The 16,126-nt window shown below is 59.6% G+C and overlaps 2 protein-coding genes across 10 annotated transcripts in view; one reads left to right on the forward strand and one right to left on the reverse strand.

The window, feature by feature from the left end:
- Nucleotides 1–3,125, reverse strand: part of PPP6R2 (protein phosphatase 6 regulatory subunit 2) — a 90,820-nt gene extending 87,695 nt beyond the window's left edge. For 3 of the 6 annotated variants that reach the window (XM_045555332.1, XM_045555336.1, XM_045555331.1), the window contains exon 1: nt 2,200–3,124. The gene's annotated coding sequence lies outside the window, so the exon portion shown is untranslated. Of the gene's footprint in view, nt 1–2,199 lie in introns of all 6 variants that reach the window. The other 3 variants (XM_045555339.1, XM_045555340.1, XM_045555335.1) reach the window with 2 other exon arrangements.
- Nucleotides 3,126–3,343: 218 nt separating this feature from the next.
- On the forward strand, nt 3,344–15,662 carry DENND6B (DENN domain containing 6B). Of its 4 annotated transcripts, XM_045555346.1 has the most exons (20): nt 3,344–3,530; nt 9,230–9,268; nt 9,342–9,384; nt 9,989–10,101; nt 10,674–10,754; nt 11,271–11,376; nt 11,467–11,546; nt 11,627–11,689; nt 11,922–11,977; nt 13,127–13,249; nt 13,341–13,436; nt 13,529–13,623; nt 13,752–13,817; nt 14,132–14,196; nt 14,285–14,374; nt 14,446–14,499; nt 14,836–14,945; nt 15,029–15,131; nt 15,220–15,294; nt 15,366–15,662. In XM_045555346.1, exons 1-20 carry the CDS (start codon nt 3,384–3,386, stop codon nt 15,486–15,488), a joined length of 1,728 nt encoding a protein of 575 aa, XP_045411302.1. In that variant the 5' UTR covers nt 3,344–3,383; the 3' UTR covers nt 15,489–15,662. The 4 variants fall into 4 exon arrangements, with proteins under 4 accessions (XP_045411302.1, XP_045411299.1, XP_045411300.1 ...); XM_045555343.1 differs by having other exon boundaries at nt 14,446–14,945; XM_045555344.1 differs by lacking the exon at nt 11,627–11,689 and having other exon boundaries at nt 14,446–14,945.
- Nucleotides 15,663–16,126: the final 464 nt, after the last annotated feature.

Below are 16,126 nucleotides of genomic sequence, written 5' to 3' on the forward strand. Positions count from 1 at the left end.
AGTTGGCAAAAGGATAAACAAAATGTCATATATCCATACAGTGAGATACTATTCATGAAAAGGAACAAATTACTGACAGATACAATGACATGGATGACTTTAAAAACATAATACTCAGTGCGAGAGACCACACAGAAAAAACTGTATATTTTATGTATCTGTTTCCTATTGCTGCAGTAACAAGTTACAAACTTAGTGGCTTAAAACAACACAAATTTATTATCTTACAGTTTTGGAGGTCAAAAATCTGAAACAAATCTTATGAGACTAAAATCAAGGTGTCAACTTCCCTCTGGGAACTCCAGAGGAGAATCTGTTTCCTTAACTTTTCCAGCTTTTCCTGCATTCCTTGGCATATGGTCTTTTCCTTCATCTCCAAAGCCAGCAGCATTACATCTTCCAAGTTCTTTCTCAGATTCCATCATCACATTGCCTTCTCTGACTCTCCCCCTCCTGCATCCCTCTTAAAAGGACCCTTATATGGGGCCCACCCAGATAACCCAGGATGATCTCCCCATCTCAGTATCCTCAATTTATTCATGTATGCAAAGTCCCTTTTACCCCATGTAAAATAACATATTCACAGGTTCCAGAGATCAGCACATAAACATTTTGGGAGGTCATTATTCAGCCTACCACATTGCACCTTCCATTTATTTGAAATTTTGAGAAAAGGCAAAACCATAGGGACAGAATGCAGATCAGTAGATGCCTGGACTGAGGTGCAGAAAATCAGAATAATGGAGTCTGGGTATGGAGACTGACTAGAAAGAGCCATGAGGGAACTTTCCGGGGTGATGGTAACTTTCCGTATCCTGCTAGTGCTTTGGATCACATGGATGTGTTCATTTGTCAAAGCTCATTAAAGAGTCCATTTAAGATTCACACAGTTCACTAGGTATAAATTTTATCTAAAAGAGAAAAACAAAATCCCGAGAACAAGTATAATAATAAACATACATACTGAAGCACTTAGGGACGAGTGTATGCATGCCTGCAATTGTCTTTTAAATTCATCTAGAAATGAGATGGGTTGATGGATAGAGGAATGTATAGATGCACAGATATGGGATAAAACATATAACAAAATATTAATTATAAACGTAGATTTCATGTAATAGGTAAATGTCACTGTATAGTTCATTTCTCTTTTCTGTATGAACATTTTCATAGAATGTTTGAAAACACTTGACAGCGAATCACTGTGCAGTTGGTAGGAGTTTCCTTTTAGCTATTTATAAAATAATGGCATCTTAAGTTAATTATGATAATTCTCAAGAGCAATAATTTTGTGGCTCACCAAATAGCCATATGCCCCACATTTCCCTGGTTGGGACCATGTGACTAGTTTTGGCTGATGGATTGTAAGTAGAACTTTATCACTTCCTGGCCAAAGCAATTAAAAGCCAGTGGACAGGCTGGGCAGAGTGGCTCACGCCTGTGATCCCAGCACTCTGGGAGGCCAGGAGTTCAAGACCAGCCTGAGCAAGACCCCATCTCTACAAAAAATAAAAAATAAAAAAAAAAAATTAGCTGGCCGTGGTGGTACATCCTGTAGTCCCAGCTACTCAGGAGGCAGAGGCAGAAGAATCGCTTGAGCCCAGCAGTTTGAGGCTGCAGTGAGCTATGATTACACCACTACACTCCAGTCCAGGTGACAGAGAGCCTGTCAGAAAAAAAAAAGAAAGAAAAGCCAGTGGACAAAACTGGCCAGTGGGCCTCATCAGTCTGTCTTTTCCACTGCCGGTGACCTCCGACACCACGTGTTCTGGAGGCAGAACTAGCGAGAGGATGCCACCCGACCCTCCGACCAGTCCATGCATGGGTGGACCAGCCACGGAAGACTTGGGAGCTGTTACTGCAGCCTAGCCTACCCTGGCCCCACTCACCGTGGAATGGAGAGCTCTCACAAAAAATACAAGACAGTCATGCATAGCTTAATGACAGGATGTGTTCTGAGTAATACATTCCTGGGCGGTTTCCTCTTTGTGTGGACGTCAGAGTGTATTCACACAAACCTACAACCTACGATACAGCTAGGCTATGCAGTACAGCCTATTGCTCCTAGGCTCCACACCAGTACAGCCTGTGACTGTGCTGGATACTGTAGGCAACTGTAACACAATGGTGAGTACTTGTGTTTCTAATCACATCTAGATACAGAAACAGTACAGTAAAAATACAGAACTATGATCTTACAGCATTAGGAACCACCATCGTTTATGACGTCCGCAGTTGACGAAACACCCTTACGGGAGCAGGGCTGTCAATGTGCGCGGGTCTTAGTCACCGCCCCTCAGCTCCAAACCCTCTTGCACGCCGGGGCGGGGACTCTGCAGACCCCCGCTGGGGGGAGCCCTAGGTTGGGCGGGAGGGGGTCAGCTTCCCCCGTCTCCCCGCCCGGAAAGTAAAACTGCACCGGGTGGCTGGGCATTTCTGAGAGCCCGCGCTTGTCAGGGTTGGGTTTTCGAGAGAAATGTTGTCCTGGTTCTTTGGCTCCTTGCTTGGAAGACTCGCAAGCAGGGCCCGTGCGAGTGAACACAGACCGGAAGCAATTCCATACAAACAGCTTTCACTGCAGAAAAGAAGAAAGAGAAGAAAGCTACACAGCGTGATAATACGCTCCAGAGAGAAGAACGGGACAGTCTCCACGAGGGGAGAAAGACGTTACCGACTCCAAGGTGGTTTCCTTTTATTGGCCCGGTCCGGGGCGGGCTTCCAGGAGGTGCGGGGTGTTACCAGGTGATTGACACGCACGATCGTCAGGTGTCCGCGTTCTCCTGCTGTCCCTTCCCGCTCGGTTCCCGGCTCTCCGCCCCTAGGAAGCGCCCTCCTGGCTGCATCTGCCACCTGCAGATTTGAGCCCTAACGCGCTGGCGCCGCCGGGCCGGCCCGAGGGCGCGGAGACGCCCGCAGCGGCGACCCGGACAGGGCGCCCGGGTCGCTCGGGAACGCGCTGACGTGGCTGGCACACGCGTCCCGGGCGGCGGAATGGGGCGCCATAACGACGAAATTCGGCTGTGAAAACGCCGTCAGAGACGCCGCTGCGCAGCGGGGCGAGGCCGGGAAACTCGCCCAACCTCGCGGCCGCGTTCGGCCTCCCCAGCCCGGCCCCCAGCGCCCCTGGAAGACCCCGAGCCCCAGGCCAACCCCCTCGAGTCCCAGACTGCCCGTCAGCGGGCGCCTCCGCCTCCGGAAGTCCTCCCGGGCCGCTCTGGCCCGCGCGGGCCCTTCTCGCTGGTGCGCTCGGCGGGGCTGCGCCCGGCCGCTCTGGCCCGCGGACGCTCGACTGCTCCGAGGCGCGGTCCCGCCCCGCGCCGCCCGGCCTCCGCCCCCCGCCCGCGTTCCCCCGGCAACGCGGCGGGCAGCCGGGAGCCGCCGCCATGGACGCGCCGTCGGGCGCCGGGCCTCGCCGGGCTCGCGGCGGCCTGGGCGCGGGCGGGCCGGCGGCGGCCTGGGCGCGCTTCTCCGCCTGGCTGGAGTGCGTGTGCGTGGTCACCTTCGACCTGGAGCTCGGCCAGGCGCTGGAGGTGAGCGGGCGGCGCCTGCCCCGGGCGGAGGGCCCGGCGGGAGAGGGAGGCTGCGCTCGGGTCCGTCTTCACGTTGGATGGAGGAGACAGGGCCCTGCCCTTTGCGTCAGCAGAGTGGTACTCTTTCGAGTTTTCTCTTTTTTCTTTTTTTAGAGACAGGGTCTCGCTCTGTCGCCCAGCCTGGAGAGTGCAGTGTCATGATCATAGCTCTCTCCTGGCCTCAAGCGATCCTCCCGCCTGGGCCTCCCAGAGCGCACCGGGCTGGCCTCAATTTTTCCTAATAGGTATCTGTCACATCCCCACCCCACCTTTCCCCACCGGAGCAACGAGACCTTTATTCCCTCGGTTGCTGCTGCCGGAGACCCATGGATCCCTTGCCTCCTTCCCTCCACTCCCTCCACATCCCACCCGGGGCAGGGCTGACAGCTCCCCCGCAACGGGGGTCTCAGATCCTTCATCTTTGCTGCCATCACCAAGGTTGCCCCTCCTAACTTCACCCCAGAGCTCAACCTTTGTGGCTCTCCTTAAAATCCTGCAGCTCCTCCTTGCTCATGTAGAATCGGATCCAGACTCCAAGGGCCCCTGCTTGGCTACTCCACCCTCGTCTTGTGCCATTCTTGCTGTGCCCAGCTTGGCCTGGCCTGGGCCTGCGGTGCGGCCTTCCCACTGCCTGCAAGCCTCCCCCCCATCCACCCACTCGGGCAGCATCTCTTCCTCCAAGTGCAGGTGAAAATGCCAGACTCAAGGAGGCCTTCTCTGTGCCCTGAAGGCCGTGGCATAGACCAGGGAGCTGACCTGCAGGTAGAGGGGCCTGGGAGGTAGGCTGCACTGTCAGGAGCCTCTTGATAGGTAATGAGCTTCCCGTAACTGCAGTTGGCCAAGATGGGGCTGAAGAATTATCAACAGGAAAGCTAGTGCAGCATGTCCTTGTGATTAGGAGACATTTTCTAAGGCCCTGCTGAACTCAGTGAGGCTATGAGAAGCCTGAAGTCTTCTAAGCAGAGAAGTATAATTCTTAGACTGCTGGCACTGTGCCCGGCACGGTCAGTGCAGCCCTCATGCCACCACACGCCAGCCCCACCAGGTGCACTGCTGAAAACAGCACCACTTGGGAGGAAGCGCTGAAGAGAGGTGAAGCTATTTGCCCAAGGTCGCAGAGCCCCCTTTCTGACTTCAACACTGCTGCCCAAATTGTTCCCCATAAAATCACAAGAAAGTCAGGTTCATGCCTGTAATCTTAGCACTTTGGGAGGCTGAGGCGGGAGGATCACTTGAGGCCAGGAGTTCAAAACCAGCCTGGGCAACTGAGGGAAATCCTGTCTGTAAAAAAAAAGAAAGAAGAAAAAAATTAGCCAGCCACGGTGGCACTTACCTGTAGCCCCAGCTACCCGTGAGGCTGAGGTGAGGGGATCGGTTGAGCCCAAGAGTTTGAGGTTGCAGTGAGCTATGATCATACCACTGTGCCCCAGCTTGGGTGACAAAGTGAGACCCTGTCTCTTAAAAAAAAACAAAAGAGGTAAGAGGTTTTTCTATCATATTTCCTTAAGGCATTCTCATGTATAATTTTCTAAAACTTAACCACTCAGAAAGTTAATTCTAAGCAAATCCTGTTAAAGGCTGTGTGTGCTTGGGCTTCTGAGCCTTTGCTGAGGCCGCACAGCTGGGGGAGTGTTGGGGACCCAGGGTCATCCCTGAAATGTTCCATAGCAGTGACCTGGGCCCCTTTGGTTCATTTTCTGTGTAAAACTCTGGCAGTGAATCCGTCCGTGGTTTGTCCACGGGGCACCGTCAGGTTGCCTCTGCCTTTCCTCCCTCCCTGGAAGCTGTGGAGGAGACCGGGATCATTCAGTGCAGCTCTAGACTGTCGGGGAGCACCCACCCTGCACTCACTTCTTCACAAGTCAGCCTGGCTGAGCTCTGCAAAGCCCCAGGACGTGCCTCGTGCTGGGATGTGGAAGGAAGACTTGAGCTGGGAAGGACGTGGCTCAGAGGGAGGAATGAGCTCAGCTAAATAAGCTGGAGAATGAGGAGGCAGCCAGATACGGGAGGGGAATGTGTTTCAGGTCATCCCTCCAGGAAAAACCCAATGTAAGCAGATGCAAGGAGCTGTCCTTCATTCAGTAAATCATTTTTGTTTGTTTGTTTGTTTATTTTTTGAGACAGGATCTTACTCTGCTGCCCAGGATGGAGTGCAGTGATGCAAACACAGCTCCCTGCAGCCACCAGCTACTGGTATCACATGATCCTCTTGCCTCAGCCTCCCGAGTAGCTGGGACTACAGGCCTTGCCACTATACCCAGCTAATTTTTCTTATTTTTTGTAGAGGCAGGGTCTTGCTATGTTGCCTAGGCTGGTCTTGAACTCCTGGCCTCAAGTAGTCCTCCTGCCTCGGCCTCCCAAAGTGCTGGGGTTACAGGTGTGAGCCACCACACCCAGCCAGTAAATCAAGTATTGAGCAGCTGTCACTACCAGGCTCCCCAGAGCCAGGACCCAGCACAGAAAACCTGGAAGTAAACCACAAGACAAGGCTCTTGACCCCCTGGAGTTCACACTCTGTGCTAGAGACAAGGAGAGTAAGTGCTTCAGCCCTCCCAGGACCCCCAGCCTTCACAGGACCCCCAGCCCTCACAGGATCCCCGAGTACTGGGCTTTCGGGGGTCCCATTCAATGGCAGCACTGAAGCCTCTGTACAAGGCAAGTGGTCCGGCTTGAGAGGGGGTAGGCAGGGCCGTACGGGTAAGCTGAGCAAGGGGCCTGGCTCCACGATCTCAGCTCACCCAAGGTCTCTGGGGTGACCCACGGCTAGAATGCCCAAAGAGCTCTCCCTGGCGGCACCTATACTCCCCCAGGCAGTAGTTCCCACGCTGCAGTCTCAAGACCCCTTTACAGTTTTAAATATTATTGAGGACCCCCAAAAGACTTTTGTTTGCATGAGTTGTATCTATCAACGTTTAATATACTGGAAATTGAAACTAAGGAAATTAGCCAGGCGTGGTGGCATGGGCCTGAAGTCCCAGCTACTTGAGAGGCTGAAGTGGGAGGATCGCTTGACCCCAAGAGTTGGAAGCTTCGGTGAGTTGTGATCACCCCACTGCACTCCAGCCTGGGTGATAGAGTGAAACCCTATGTCAAATAAATAAATAACTTTTTTTTAAAACTGAGAAAATTAAAAACTATTCATTAGTTCATTTAAGAAACAACAAATACTCTCTGTATTAGTACAAATAACATTTTTTTATGAGAAACAACCATATTTTCCAAAACAAAAACAATTTAGTGAGAAGAGTGTGGCATCATTTCACACTTTTACAAACCTTTTTAGCACCTGGCCAAATAGAAGACAGCTGGATTCTCACACGAGCTTCCTCATTCAGTCCACCGGATAGTACAGTCGTAGCCTCTGGGAACTACACCGTACACGTGAGAAGAGAGTGACGAAGGCACTGGTGTATGAGAATAGCTTTGACCCAAGGACCCCAGGGGTAACCAGACCACACTTTGAGAGCCACTTCCTAGACATGCCTTCTCCAAACACAAGTTCACCACGTTACTCAGGGATGGCCAGGTGACTAGGAGCAGCGACCGTGCAGGCTGGCGCGGGGGAAAAGGACAGGGCCTCCTGGGACCGTAGCAGGGCACAGCCTGGCCTGGGAGGACTCCTTGTTCTGAGGGTCGGCTGCATTTGGCCTCTCACCGTGGCGTGGCCCACCCTGGTCAGCTGAGCTCTGGCTCCGCTGTCAGCCTCTAGGGTGGGCCTGGACCCCAGAGCCACTTCCCAAGGAGGATGGGCCAGCCTGTGAACGTGGATTCCCTGGAGAGATGATCTAACGGGGCCCCTGGGCGTGGGCTTGGAGCCCAGAAGCTGAGCTGGCCTGCCCAGGTGCCGCCAGAGTCCTGCAAGCACCAGGCCAGGCACAGACCCCTGACCTTAAGCCCGTTGTGGCCCTGCCCCAGCTGCCGGGCAGCCGCCTGTGCTCAGCCCTGCTCTCAGTGCAGATGCAGCTGTCCTGCCACACCACACCCTATGGGCCCAGCCCACAAATCGTCCTCTGCTTCCCACCTTTCCCGGGCTCCCTCCACTCCCTGACCAAGTCTTGGTGCCCGGCTGACAGGTCCGTGAGCAGCCTCCCTCTGACATTAAGGTTTCCAGCCTCACCTGCTTATCCTGGTGGACCTCCTAGACACGTCTTCACACGGTCCGCAAATGTTGTATTTGGGGAGGGTCTGTTACCTGCCAGGTGCTGGGAGGCAGAAGTCACAGGACAGGCTCTCTGCCTTGTTAGCATGCAGCAGGAGAGACAGCAGGTCCCAGCAGTGAGCCCAGACCAGACGCGCACGCAAGCCGTGCTGCTTCAGAGCGGGCTGTGTGCAGCTAGGGTACGGCTCGGAAACCTCAGCCAGACCCACCTCCTCGGCACAGAAGTACGACAGAGTGGGGGAGGCAGAGTAAGGGAGGCCGGCAGAGTGAGGGAGGCCGTGCACAAAGGCCCCCAGCAGACTCCAGGCATAGCCCAGGAGACACCGCAGGAGCCCGCTGGGAAGGGAGCTGGGGCTCCCTGCCCTTTTGGCACCCTGCGGGAAATCCCTTCTGGCCCCGTGCCTGTGCGTGGATGCGCTGGGCTGGGCCCCCAGCCGTGCCCACCCGGCCTGCTGCTTCCTCCAGAGCACAGCTTGTCTTCCAGGTAGTTTAGGGCCTGTGCTGTCACTGGCCGTCCGCTCCTAGGGGGTGTGGGCTTGTCCAGCTGGTCACTCGCCACACTGCAGCTGGGGCCCGCGCTCTGGGGGGGGGGAGGGCGGTTGAGCAGGGTAAGGGGTGGGCATGCCCCGCAGGAAGCTGCCATCACAGGGCAGGGGACCTCTGAGCAGAAACATGCTGAGGTGAGGAGGCCAGGGAGAGTGGCGTGGCCCGAGACCCTCTGGCCTTGTGACCACTCCAGGTGAGAGGGGCTCTGAAACCCCTTCTGAGGCTGCAGGGAACAGCATCAGGCCTGAGGGTGCAGAGAGGCCCGAGTACCGCCTGGGCAAGAGGGAGGCTTGGCCGGGCAGCCCTGAGGACGAGGGGTATAAGAAAGGAGGCAGGGGCCAGGTGCGGTGGCTCACGCCTGTAATCCTAACACTCTGGGAGGCCGAGGCTGGTGGATCGTTTGAGCTCAGGAGTTCAAGACCAGCCTGAGCAAGAGCGAGACCCCATCTCTACTAAAAATAGAAAGAAATTATATGGATAACTAAAAATATACACAGAAAAAATTAGCCAGGCATGGTAGCGCATGCCTGTAGTCCCAGCTACTCGGGAGGCTGAGGCAGTAGGATCACTTGAGTCCAGGAGTTTGAGGTTGCTGTGAGCTAGGCTGATGCCACGGCACTCTAGCCTGGGACACAGAGCAAGATTCTGTCTCAAAAAAAAAAAGAAAGAAAGAAAGAAAGAAAGGAGTCAGGAAGCCCACCCGGCTGTGCTGGCTGTGCTGAGAGGGTCCCAGGAGGTGGGAGCAAAGAAGCCTCTGGCTGGCCGAGGGCTCAGGGAGCCAGAGCACGCGGCGTGCCGGGGGGTGCTGCTCAGGGGAGGAGAGAGCCGGGGCAGGCAGCCTCAGCGGGCACATACCTGCAGCTCGACACACACCGCACCTGCCCGACACGCGGCAGCCGGCTGGCGTGAGCATGCGGGGCTGCCGCCCCAGCAGGTGCTCTGTCTTCCTCCGCAGCTGGTGTACCCCAGCGGCTTCCGGCTCACAGACAAGGAGGTGGGTCCTGGCCCTCTCGGGAGTGGACGTCACCCAGGAGGGCACAGCCCTCACCAGGTTTTGTATGTTTCAGAAAAGCAGTATCTGCTACCTGTCCTTTCCTGACTCCCACTCAGGTAGGTGACCCCACTCTTCCCAGGGAGGGACACTGGCTAAGCTGGGAGCCCCTGTGGCCAGGCCAGGGGCAGCACAGCCACCTGTGTTGCAGAGGCTGCTGCAGGGCTGGGTGATGCCCTCCCCACTCCCCACTCGGTGGAGACCCCGATCTCCGTGCCGCAGCAGGGCAGCTGGGTCCCCAGATTCTGCGGAAAGAGGTGATTCTGGACAGAGGGGCCAGCAGAGGCTGGTCTCCCGCACCCACCACAGTGGCCACCGGGAGCGGGCAGCAAGGGCCATCCTCCCACTTCCGTCCCCGCAGCACAGGTGTCTGCGCGGCCCGTTATGCCCGGTCTTCTGTCCCGGGCAGGCTGAGCCAGGCTCCCCCAGAAATCTGCAGCTGTCTCTGTGTGTGCTGAGGTTGCTCTAAGACCACCAGGTGGGTGTGCAGGAGTCAGGGCAGGAGCCCACCGAGAGACACAGAGCCCTGGGACTGGCCTTTCCCTCGGGCCATTTCTGCCAGCAGATGCCAGCCTCGCAGGGCCCTTGTTCCCCCGACCCCAGCTCCAGTGCCTGCAGGGGGCCCCCAGCCCTGACACACATGCTGGGGCCGCCCCTTCTCAGGCTGCCTTGGGGACACTCAGTTCAGCTTCCGCATGCGTCAGTGTGGAGGGCAGAGGAGCCCCTGGCACGCTGAGGACAGGCAGTACGACAGCGGGGCCCCCGCGGCGCTGCAGGTGAGCGCTGGCTGCCTCTCGGCCTGCCCCTCCCTGCTCCCTAGGGGCCCTGCAGGACGAGGGTGGAGCGAGAAGCCCCTTCAAAGGCCTCGGCCTGGGTGGCGGGGGAGGCGCCGGCCAGGCCCACCTTGTGCAGTCACCAAGTGCTGCAGCTGCACCTGCCCTGCCGGCCCAGGCACCGTCCTCGTCCTCGACAGTGGGCCGCTCTTCTGGGGACTCACTGGGGCCCCTGGAGCTTTCCGTTTGCAGCGCACGTGCAGGCTGGTGTCTGCGTAGTTGCCCAGGGTGCAGCTTGATGAGCTGGGCCCTGCGTCGGCCCCCCGGGCCCCTCTCTGCATGTGGGCTCCGCTGTGTGGGGTGTTCCCTGCAGTGGTGTGGCCCACCCTCCGAGCCAAGGACCTAACCCAGGGACGCCTCCAGCCTGGTGGCCAGAGGGCAGGCCCCAGGGTGCAGGGACATCAGAACAGCTGGTTCTCCAGGCTTCTCTCCCCAGCAGCCCCGACCCTGCCCCTTGGGCTGGCAGAGTGGTCCAGGGGGCAGGGCCTGGCTAGCTCTGCGCTCTGTGCTTCCAGAGGGAGCCTGCGCACTACTTTGGCTACGTGTACTTCAGGCAGGTGAAGGACAGCTCCGTGAAGAGGGGCTACTTCCAGAAGGTGAGCTGCTGGGCACGCTGGGGGTGCTGCTGAGAGGCAGGCCAGGAGCCCTGCACCTCCAGGAGTGCCCAGCCTGCTGGAGGTGCAGCCCCTCTGGGGACTGAGCCCCTTCCCTGCCCAGCACAGGGCCTGAGGCCCTTGTCTCAGCCCGGAACATTCCTGCCCTCACTGCTGGCTGGAGCAGGTCCTCGTCACACTCTCAGGGTTAGAACAACTTCATGCTTGAACTCAGGCACTGAAAGTCAAAGCTGCTTGGCCCCTGGGGCGATCATTCCAGAAATCTTGGCCACCATGTATGTCTCTCTGGAGGCCCCAGGGTCCAGCCCACCCCACTGTCATCTAGGGGGTTCCCCTCCCTGTGAGCCAGGTGTTGGGTTTTCTTCCGTCTAATAATTCTGGGGTCTGAGTTGGGCTGTTCCTGGGGCAGCTGCCTGTCCTATGGGGTTGGTGGGATGTCAGCTTGGCTTCAGGGGTCCCTGAGCCAGGCGCCCTCTGACTGGCCCTGTGGCCCTGCAGTCTTTGGTGCTGGTATCCCGTCTGCCCTTTGTCCGGCTGTTCCAGGCACTGCTAAGCCTGATGGCCCCCGAGTACTTTGACAAGCTGGCGCCCTGCCTGGAAGCAGGTGAGTGGCTGTCAGGCATGGCCCTTCTGGGCTCTGGCAGGCAGCGTCTCCGTGGGGCGTGCTCCTGACGCCGGCCCCCTCTGTCCACAGTCTGCAGTGAGATTGACCAGTGGCCAGCCCCTGTGCCTGGGCAGACCCTGAACCTACCTGTCATGGGAGTTGTTGTCCAGGTGAGCGCCAGTTGGCTGGGGAGTGGGAGCTGCAGGTGCACTGAGCCCCCGCCTCTGGCAGCCGCCCCCTTCCTCCTCAGGTGCGCATCCCGTCCAGGGTGGACAAGCCTGAGCCCAGCCCTCCACAGCAGCACGACCAGGAGGTGTGAGCTGAGGCTGAGTGGGGTGGGCTCCACCTGACCCACTCCTGGGCCGAGTGGCACCTCACCTGCCTTGCTGGCCCCCTGCGGGGTAGCCAGACCGTGTCTCAGTGCAGGGCTGGGGGCTCCCCGTCGTGCCCGGTGCTGTCGGGGAGGCGTGCAGGGCAGGTGCCACAGGCTCTCCCTGGGCAGTTGAGAGGTGTCACTTGGGGCCTGACCCCCTCCCCTCCCTCAGAACCTGCTGCCAGCCCCAGTGGTCCTCACCAGCGTCCACGAGCTGGACCTGTTCAGGTGAGCCCTGTAGGGAGCCACCCACCACTTTGGGGGGGTCCACCGTGTGTTTGTGCATGTGGTGTGTGCATGTATATGTGTGTTGCGTGCATGTATGCATATACGTGTGGGGTGTGTGCATGTGTAGGTGTGTGCATGTATGTGATGTGGGGTGCATGCATAGTGTGTATGCTTGTGTGGGGTGTATATGCACGTGTGTGGGGTGTGTCCATGTGTGTGATATGGGGTGTATGTATAGTGTGTATGCATGTGTGTGGGTATGTGCATGTGTGGGGTGTGTGCATGTGTGGGGTGTGTGCATGTGTGGGTATGTGCATGTGTGGGGTGTGTGCATGTGTGGGGTGTGTGCATGTATGTGGGTGGGGTGTGTGTTGTGTGTGTGCATGTGGGGGATGCAGGTCGGTGGTGTGTGTGTGAGTGTGTGTGTGGCCATTGCAGGGCGGGGCTGCCTGGAGGGACCACTGGTGAGGAGCCCTTGGGACAGTTCTGCAGGGAGAATTGTGCAGACGAGGAAACCAAGCCCAAATGTCTGCATTCAGAGGAAATGGGGACGGGGCGTGGGGGGGGGCAGGAAGGTTCTGGAAGGCAGGTGGCAAGGAGAGGGAGACATTCGAGCCTGAGGCTACCCTTCTGTGCCTCTCTGTGTGAGTCTTTGAGGGAGCTGGGCTTTGAGACAGTCCTGCTCTGAGCTCGGCCTAGCAGGAGCCAAGGGCTGAAGGCATGGGGCCGAGGGCCCAGGGTGACAGCAGGGGTCTGGCTCTGGTGCCCCGCCAGGGTCCGCGGCCCCTACCTGGGCTTCAGGGCCACTGCAAGACTGCCAGCCCCTCACAGGCAGGGCCAGGCCCAGCACAGATGGACTGTCAGAGTGTGGCGTGGCCGTGGTGGCCTGACATATTCCTGGCTTCAAATGTCCTCAGCACCGTCTTCCCCTGGGGCGGTGCCCCGTGTTCGCCAGAGCCGGGCCCCAGCCCAGACTGTGCCGAGAGGCTGCGTTGGGGGGAGTGGGCGGGGAAGCAGGGCCACACACACACACACACACACACACACACACACACACACACATACACACACACACACACACACGCAGGCTCCCCTCCGCACCCCACCTGACCCCCGCCTGACCTCCCGCCTGCCCCTGCCTGGCGACAGGTGCTTCCGGCCTGTGCTGACCCACGTGCAGACGTTGTGGGAGCTCATGCTCCTCGGGGAGCCCCTGGTGGTCTTGGCGCCCTCGCCCGACGTGTCCTCGGAGATGGTGCTGGCCCTGACCAGGTACCGCCTTGCCTGAGCCCCAGGCGGGGGCACTGGGCCGTCCTGTGTGCCCGGCTGCCCCTCACCTGTGCCCTGCCGCCCACCCCTGTAGCTGCCTGCAGCCCCTCAAGTTCTGCTGCGATTTCCGCCCCTACTTCACCATCCACGACAGCGAGTTCAAGGAGTTCACAACACGCGCGCAGGCCCCGTAAGTGCACGTCCTCCCTGCCTGCCCACGGCCTCGCGCTCACCCTGCGTCCCTGGGCCTGTCTCTGCCTCTTCTCTTCTCTCTCCGTCTAGACCAAATGTGGTCCTGGGAGTCACAAACCCTTTCTTTATCAAAACACTCCAGCATTGGCCCCACATCCTCCGGGTTGGGGAGCCCAGGATGTCAGGTGAGGGTCCTGGGCAGGTGCTGGTCGGGGTCTGAAGCCTCATGCAGGGTGGGACCTCCGGGAGGGCCGAGCCTGTGGGCGTGGCCAGAGCTGCAGGCCTGACACTGGCCACTGGGCACATCTCGCAGGGGACCTTCCTAAGCAGGTCAAGCTGAAAAAGCCCTCAAGGTTGAAGACCCTCGACACCAAGCCAGGTCTGTGCTCCCCTTGGGCTGGGGTCCCCTGTGCTGTGGCGGGGGCTGTCTGGCACTGGCAGGTCTGCTGGGTGGGACAGTCAGGCCTCCCGACTACCCCTCTTCTTCTTCCAGGGCTCGGGCAGCAGAGCTCAGAGTCCCTGGGGTGGGGGAAACACTCTCTTTTTTGGTGGGACTCTCTATGTCTGGGGCCGGGTGGGGTGGGGTGTGCGGGTGCAGGTGACGCGATGCCCCAGCCTCACCCATCTGTGGGGCTGTGGGAGGTGGGGGCTCAGCCCTTGGAGGACAGGGTGCCAGCTCTGCCCTCCCGCCAGGCCTCTACACCTCGTACACAGCCCACCTCCACCGGGACAAGGCGCTGCTCAAACGACTACTCAAGGTGTGGGCTGGTGGGGACAGGGGCTGGGGACACGGGGTGCTAGGGTGGTGTGAGGGCTGCCTGGGGCTCAGCCCCCCGCCCCCCGCAGGGTGTGCAGAGGAAGCGGCCTTCGGACACGCAGAGCGCCCTGCTGAGGCGGCACCTGCTGGAGCTCACGCAGAGCTTCATCATCCCGCTGGTGAGGCCCGGCAGAGGGAGGGCGGGGGGGGGGGGGGGGCATGGCCCCAGGCTCACTGTGCTTTCCCCCAGGAGCACTACATGGCCAGCCTCATGCCGCTGCAGAAGAGCATCTCACCCTGGAAGGTGGGGGTCCAGGTGGGGGCCCAGGAGGGTGGATTTGCGTCCCCACGCCAGAGGAGGGAAGGTTGGGGACAGGCATCCCCATGGAGCAGAGGGGGCAGGAGGCCGCAGGTGTGCGGGAGCTGTCGCCAGGGCTCGAGGCCCCCGTGCACCACGGCTGACAAAGTGTGTGAAACGGGGCCTGAGGGAGAGGGTCCCCAGAGGGGCTCAGGGCTCCTCCCTGAGAAGGGCCGTCCTGGGACCTGCGCCAGGCAGGGTGGGGGCTGGGGTCTTCAGAGTGTGTCTGGGAAGGGTCTGCAGGGCTGTGAGGCCAGTGCCGGCTCACCTGGCCCGTCTCAGACCCCCCCACAGATCCGCCCCTTCAGCCAGGACGACTTCCTGCGTAGCCTGGAGCACGCGGGGCCCCAGCTCACCTGCATCCTCAAAGGCGACTGGCTGGGCCTCTACAGGTGGGTGGGCTGTAGGTGCCGGCTGCCCGTGCCACCCAGCACATGGGGTCAGACCTGCAGCTGCTGCCTCTCGACACCCACAGGCGGTTTTTCAAGTCCCCCCATTTTGACGGCTGGTACCGGCAGCGGCACAGAGAGATGGCCCAGAAGCTGGAGGCGCTGCACCTCGAGGCCATCTGTGAGGCGGTGAGGGAGGGCCGGGGGTGGAGGACCGAGCCCAGGCCCCGGGCGGGGAGCGGGTCAGCGACCGAGGACCCGCTGTTGTCCCTGGCAGAACATCGAGAGCTGGATGAAGGACAAGTCGGAGGTGGAGGTCGTGGACCTGGTCCTGAAACTGCGGGAGAAGCTGGTGAGACGCCTCCCAGCCCCGCCCGGCCTGGCGAGCAGGTGCGCCTGCCCCTGACCGCGGCTGCCCTGCAGGTGCGGGCACAAGCCCACCAGCTCCCCGTCACGGAGGCGACACTGCAGCGGGCGCAGCTGTACATCGAGATGGTCATCCGCTCCCTGCCCAAGGACCTGCAGGCCGTCCTGTGCCCTCCCTAGGACGGGGCCAAGGTGCATGGTCCCAGGGCCGAGTCTGGCTGGGTCTCCCACTCCCCAGTGGTGGTGGCCCCCGGCCAAGCATGAGCTCCCAGGCCTTGGCCCCCCGCCCAAGCTCGGGGCTCCCCTCCCTGCACCACCATTGTCCCAGCAGTAAATGTGACATTTGGAACCACAGCCTGGTCCCTGACTACTGGGGGATTATGTGCTGGCAGAGCCTCCCTCCTCCTGGGTCCCACCTGCCCTCCACAGGCCGCAGGCCAGGGGGCGGGGTGGGCCGTGAGCCCCTGCTGCTCTGGGCGCGTCCACCTCCTGGTGTCCATCTGCCCGAGCCCCACACGTCGCGTTTGATGTGTCCCTTAGCCCCAGCGGGCTGCCCGGCCCAGGACAGAGGGAGGCAGCTGACGGGGAGGCCCCTCCTCACACAGCCCCCCTGCCCCCGTCTTGCCCACGGTCGCTGATGCGGCAGGGAGAGGCTGCTCTGCCGCAGGGCGCTCTGCCCACCGCCCTGGCGCCCTTCTGGGCCCCACCTGCCAGGGCTGTGTTGTGGGGGTGGGGTGGGCAGGGGCAGTGTGGGGCCCAGCACCCACACTGGGAGAGCAGGCTCAGCCCAGCCCTTGGAGGGTCCTCGGCATTGTCCC

Source organism: Lemur catta, chromosome 6 (assembly GCF_020740605.2).
Source record: "Lemur catta isolate mLemCat1 chromosome 6, mLemCat1.pri, whole genome shotgun sequence".
Lineage (NCBI taxonomy): Eukaryota > Metazoa > Chordata > Mammalia > Primates > Lemuridae > Lemur > Lemur catta.

Excerpts from the sequence above, each read along its gene's own strand:
- DENND6B (XM_045555343.1), top strand. The coding sequence starts at position 3,384 with ATGGACGCGCCGTCGGGCGCCGGGCCTCGCCGGGCTCGCGGCGGCCTG. Across the intron at positions 9,269-9,341 it reads TCCGGCTCACAGACAAGGAG|AAAAGCAGTATCTGCTACCT; the intron begins GTGGGTCCTGGC and ends TGTATGTTTCAG. Across the intron at positions 13,818-14,131 it reads GACCCTCGACACCAAGCCAG|GCCTCTACACCTCGTACACA; the intron begins GTCTGTGCTCCC and ends CCCTCCCGCCAG.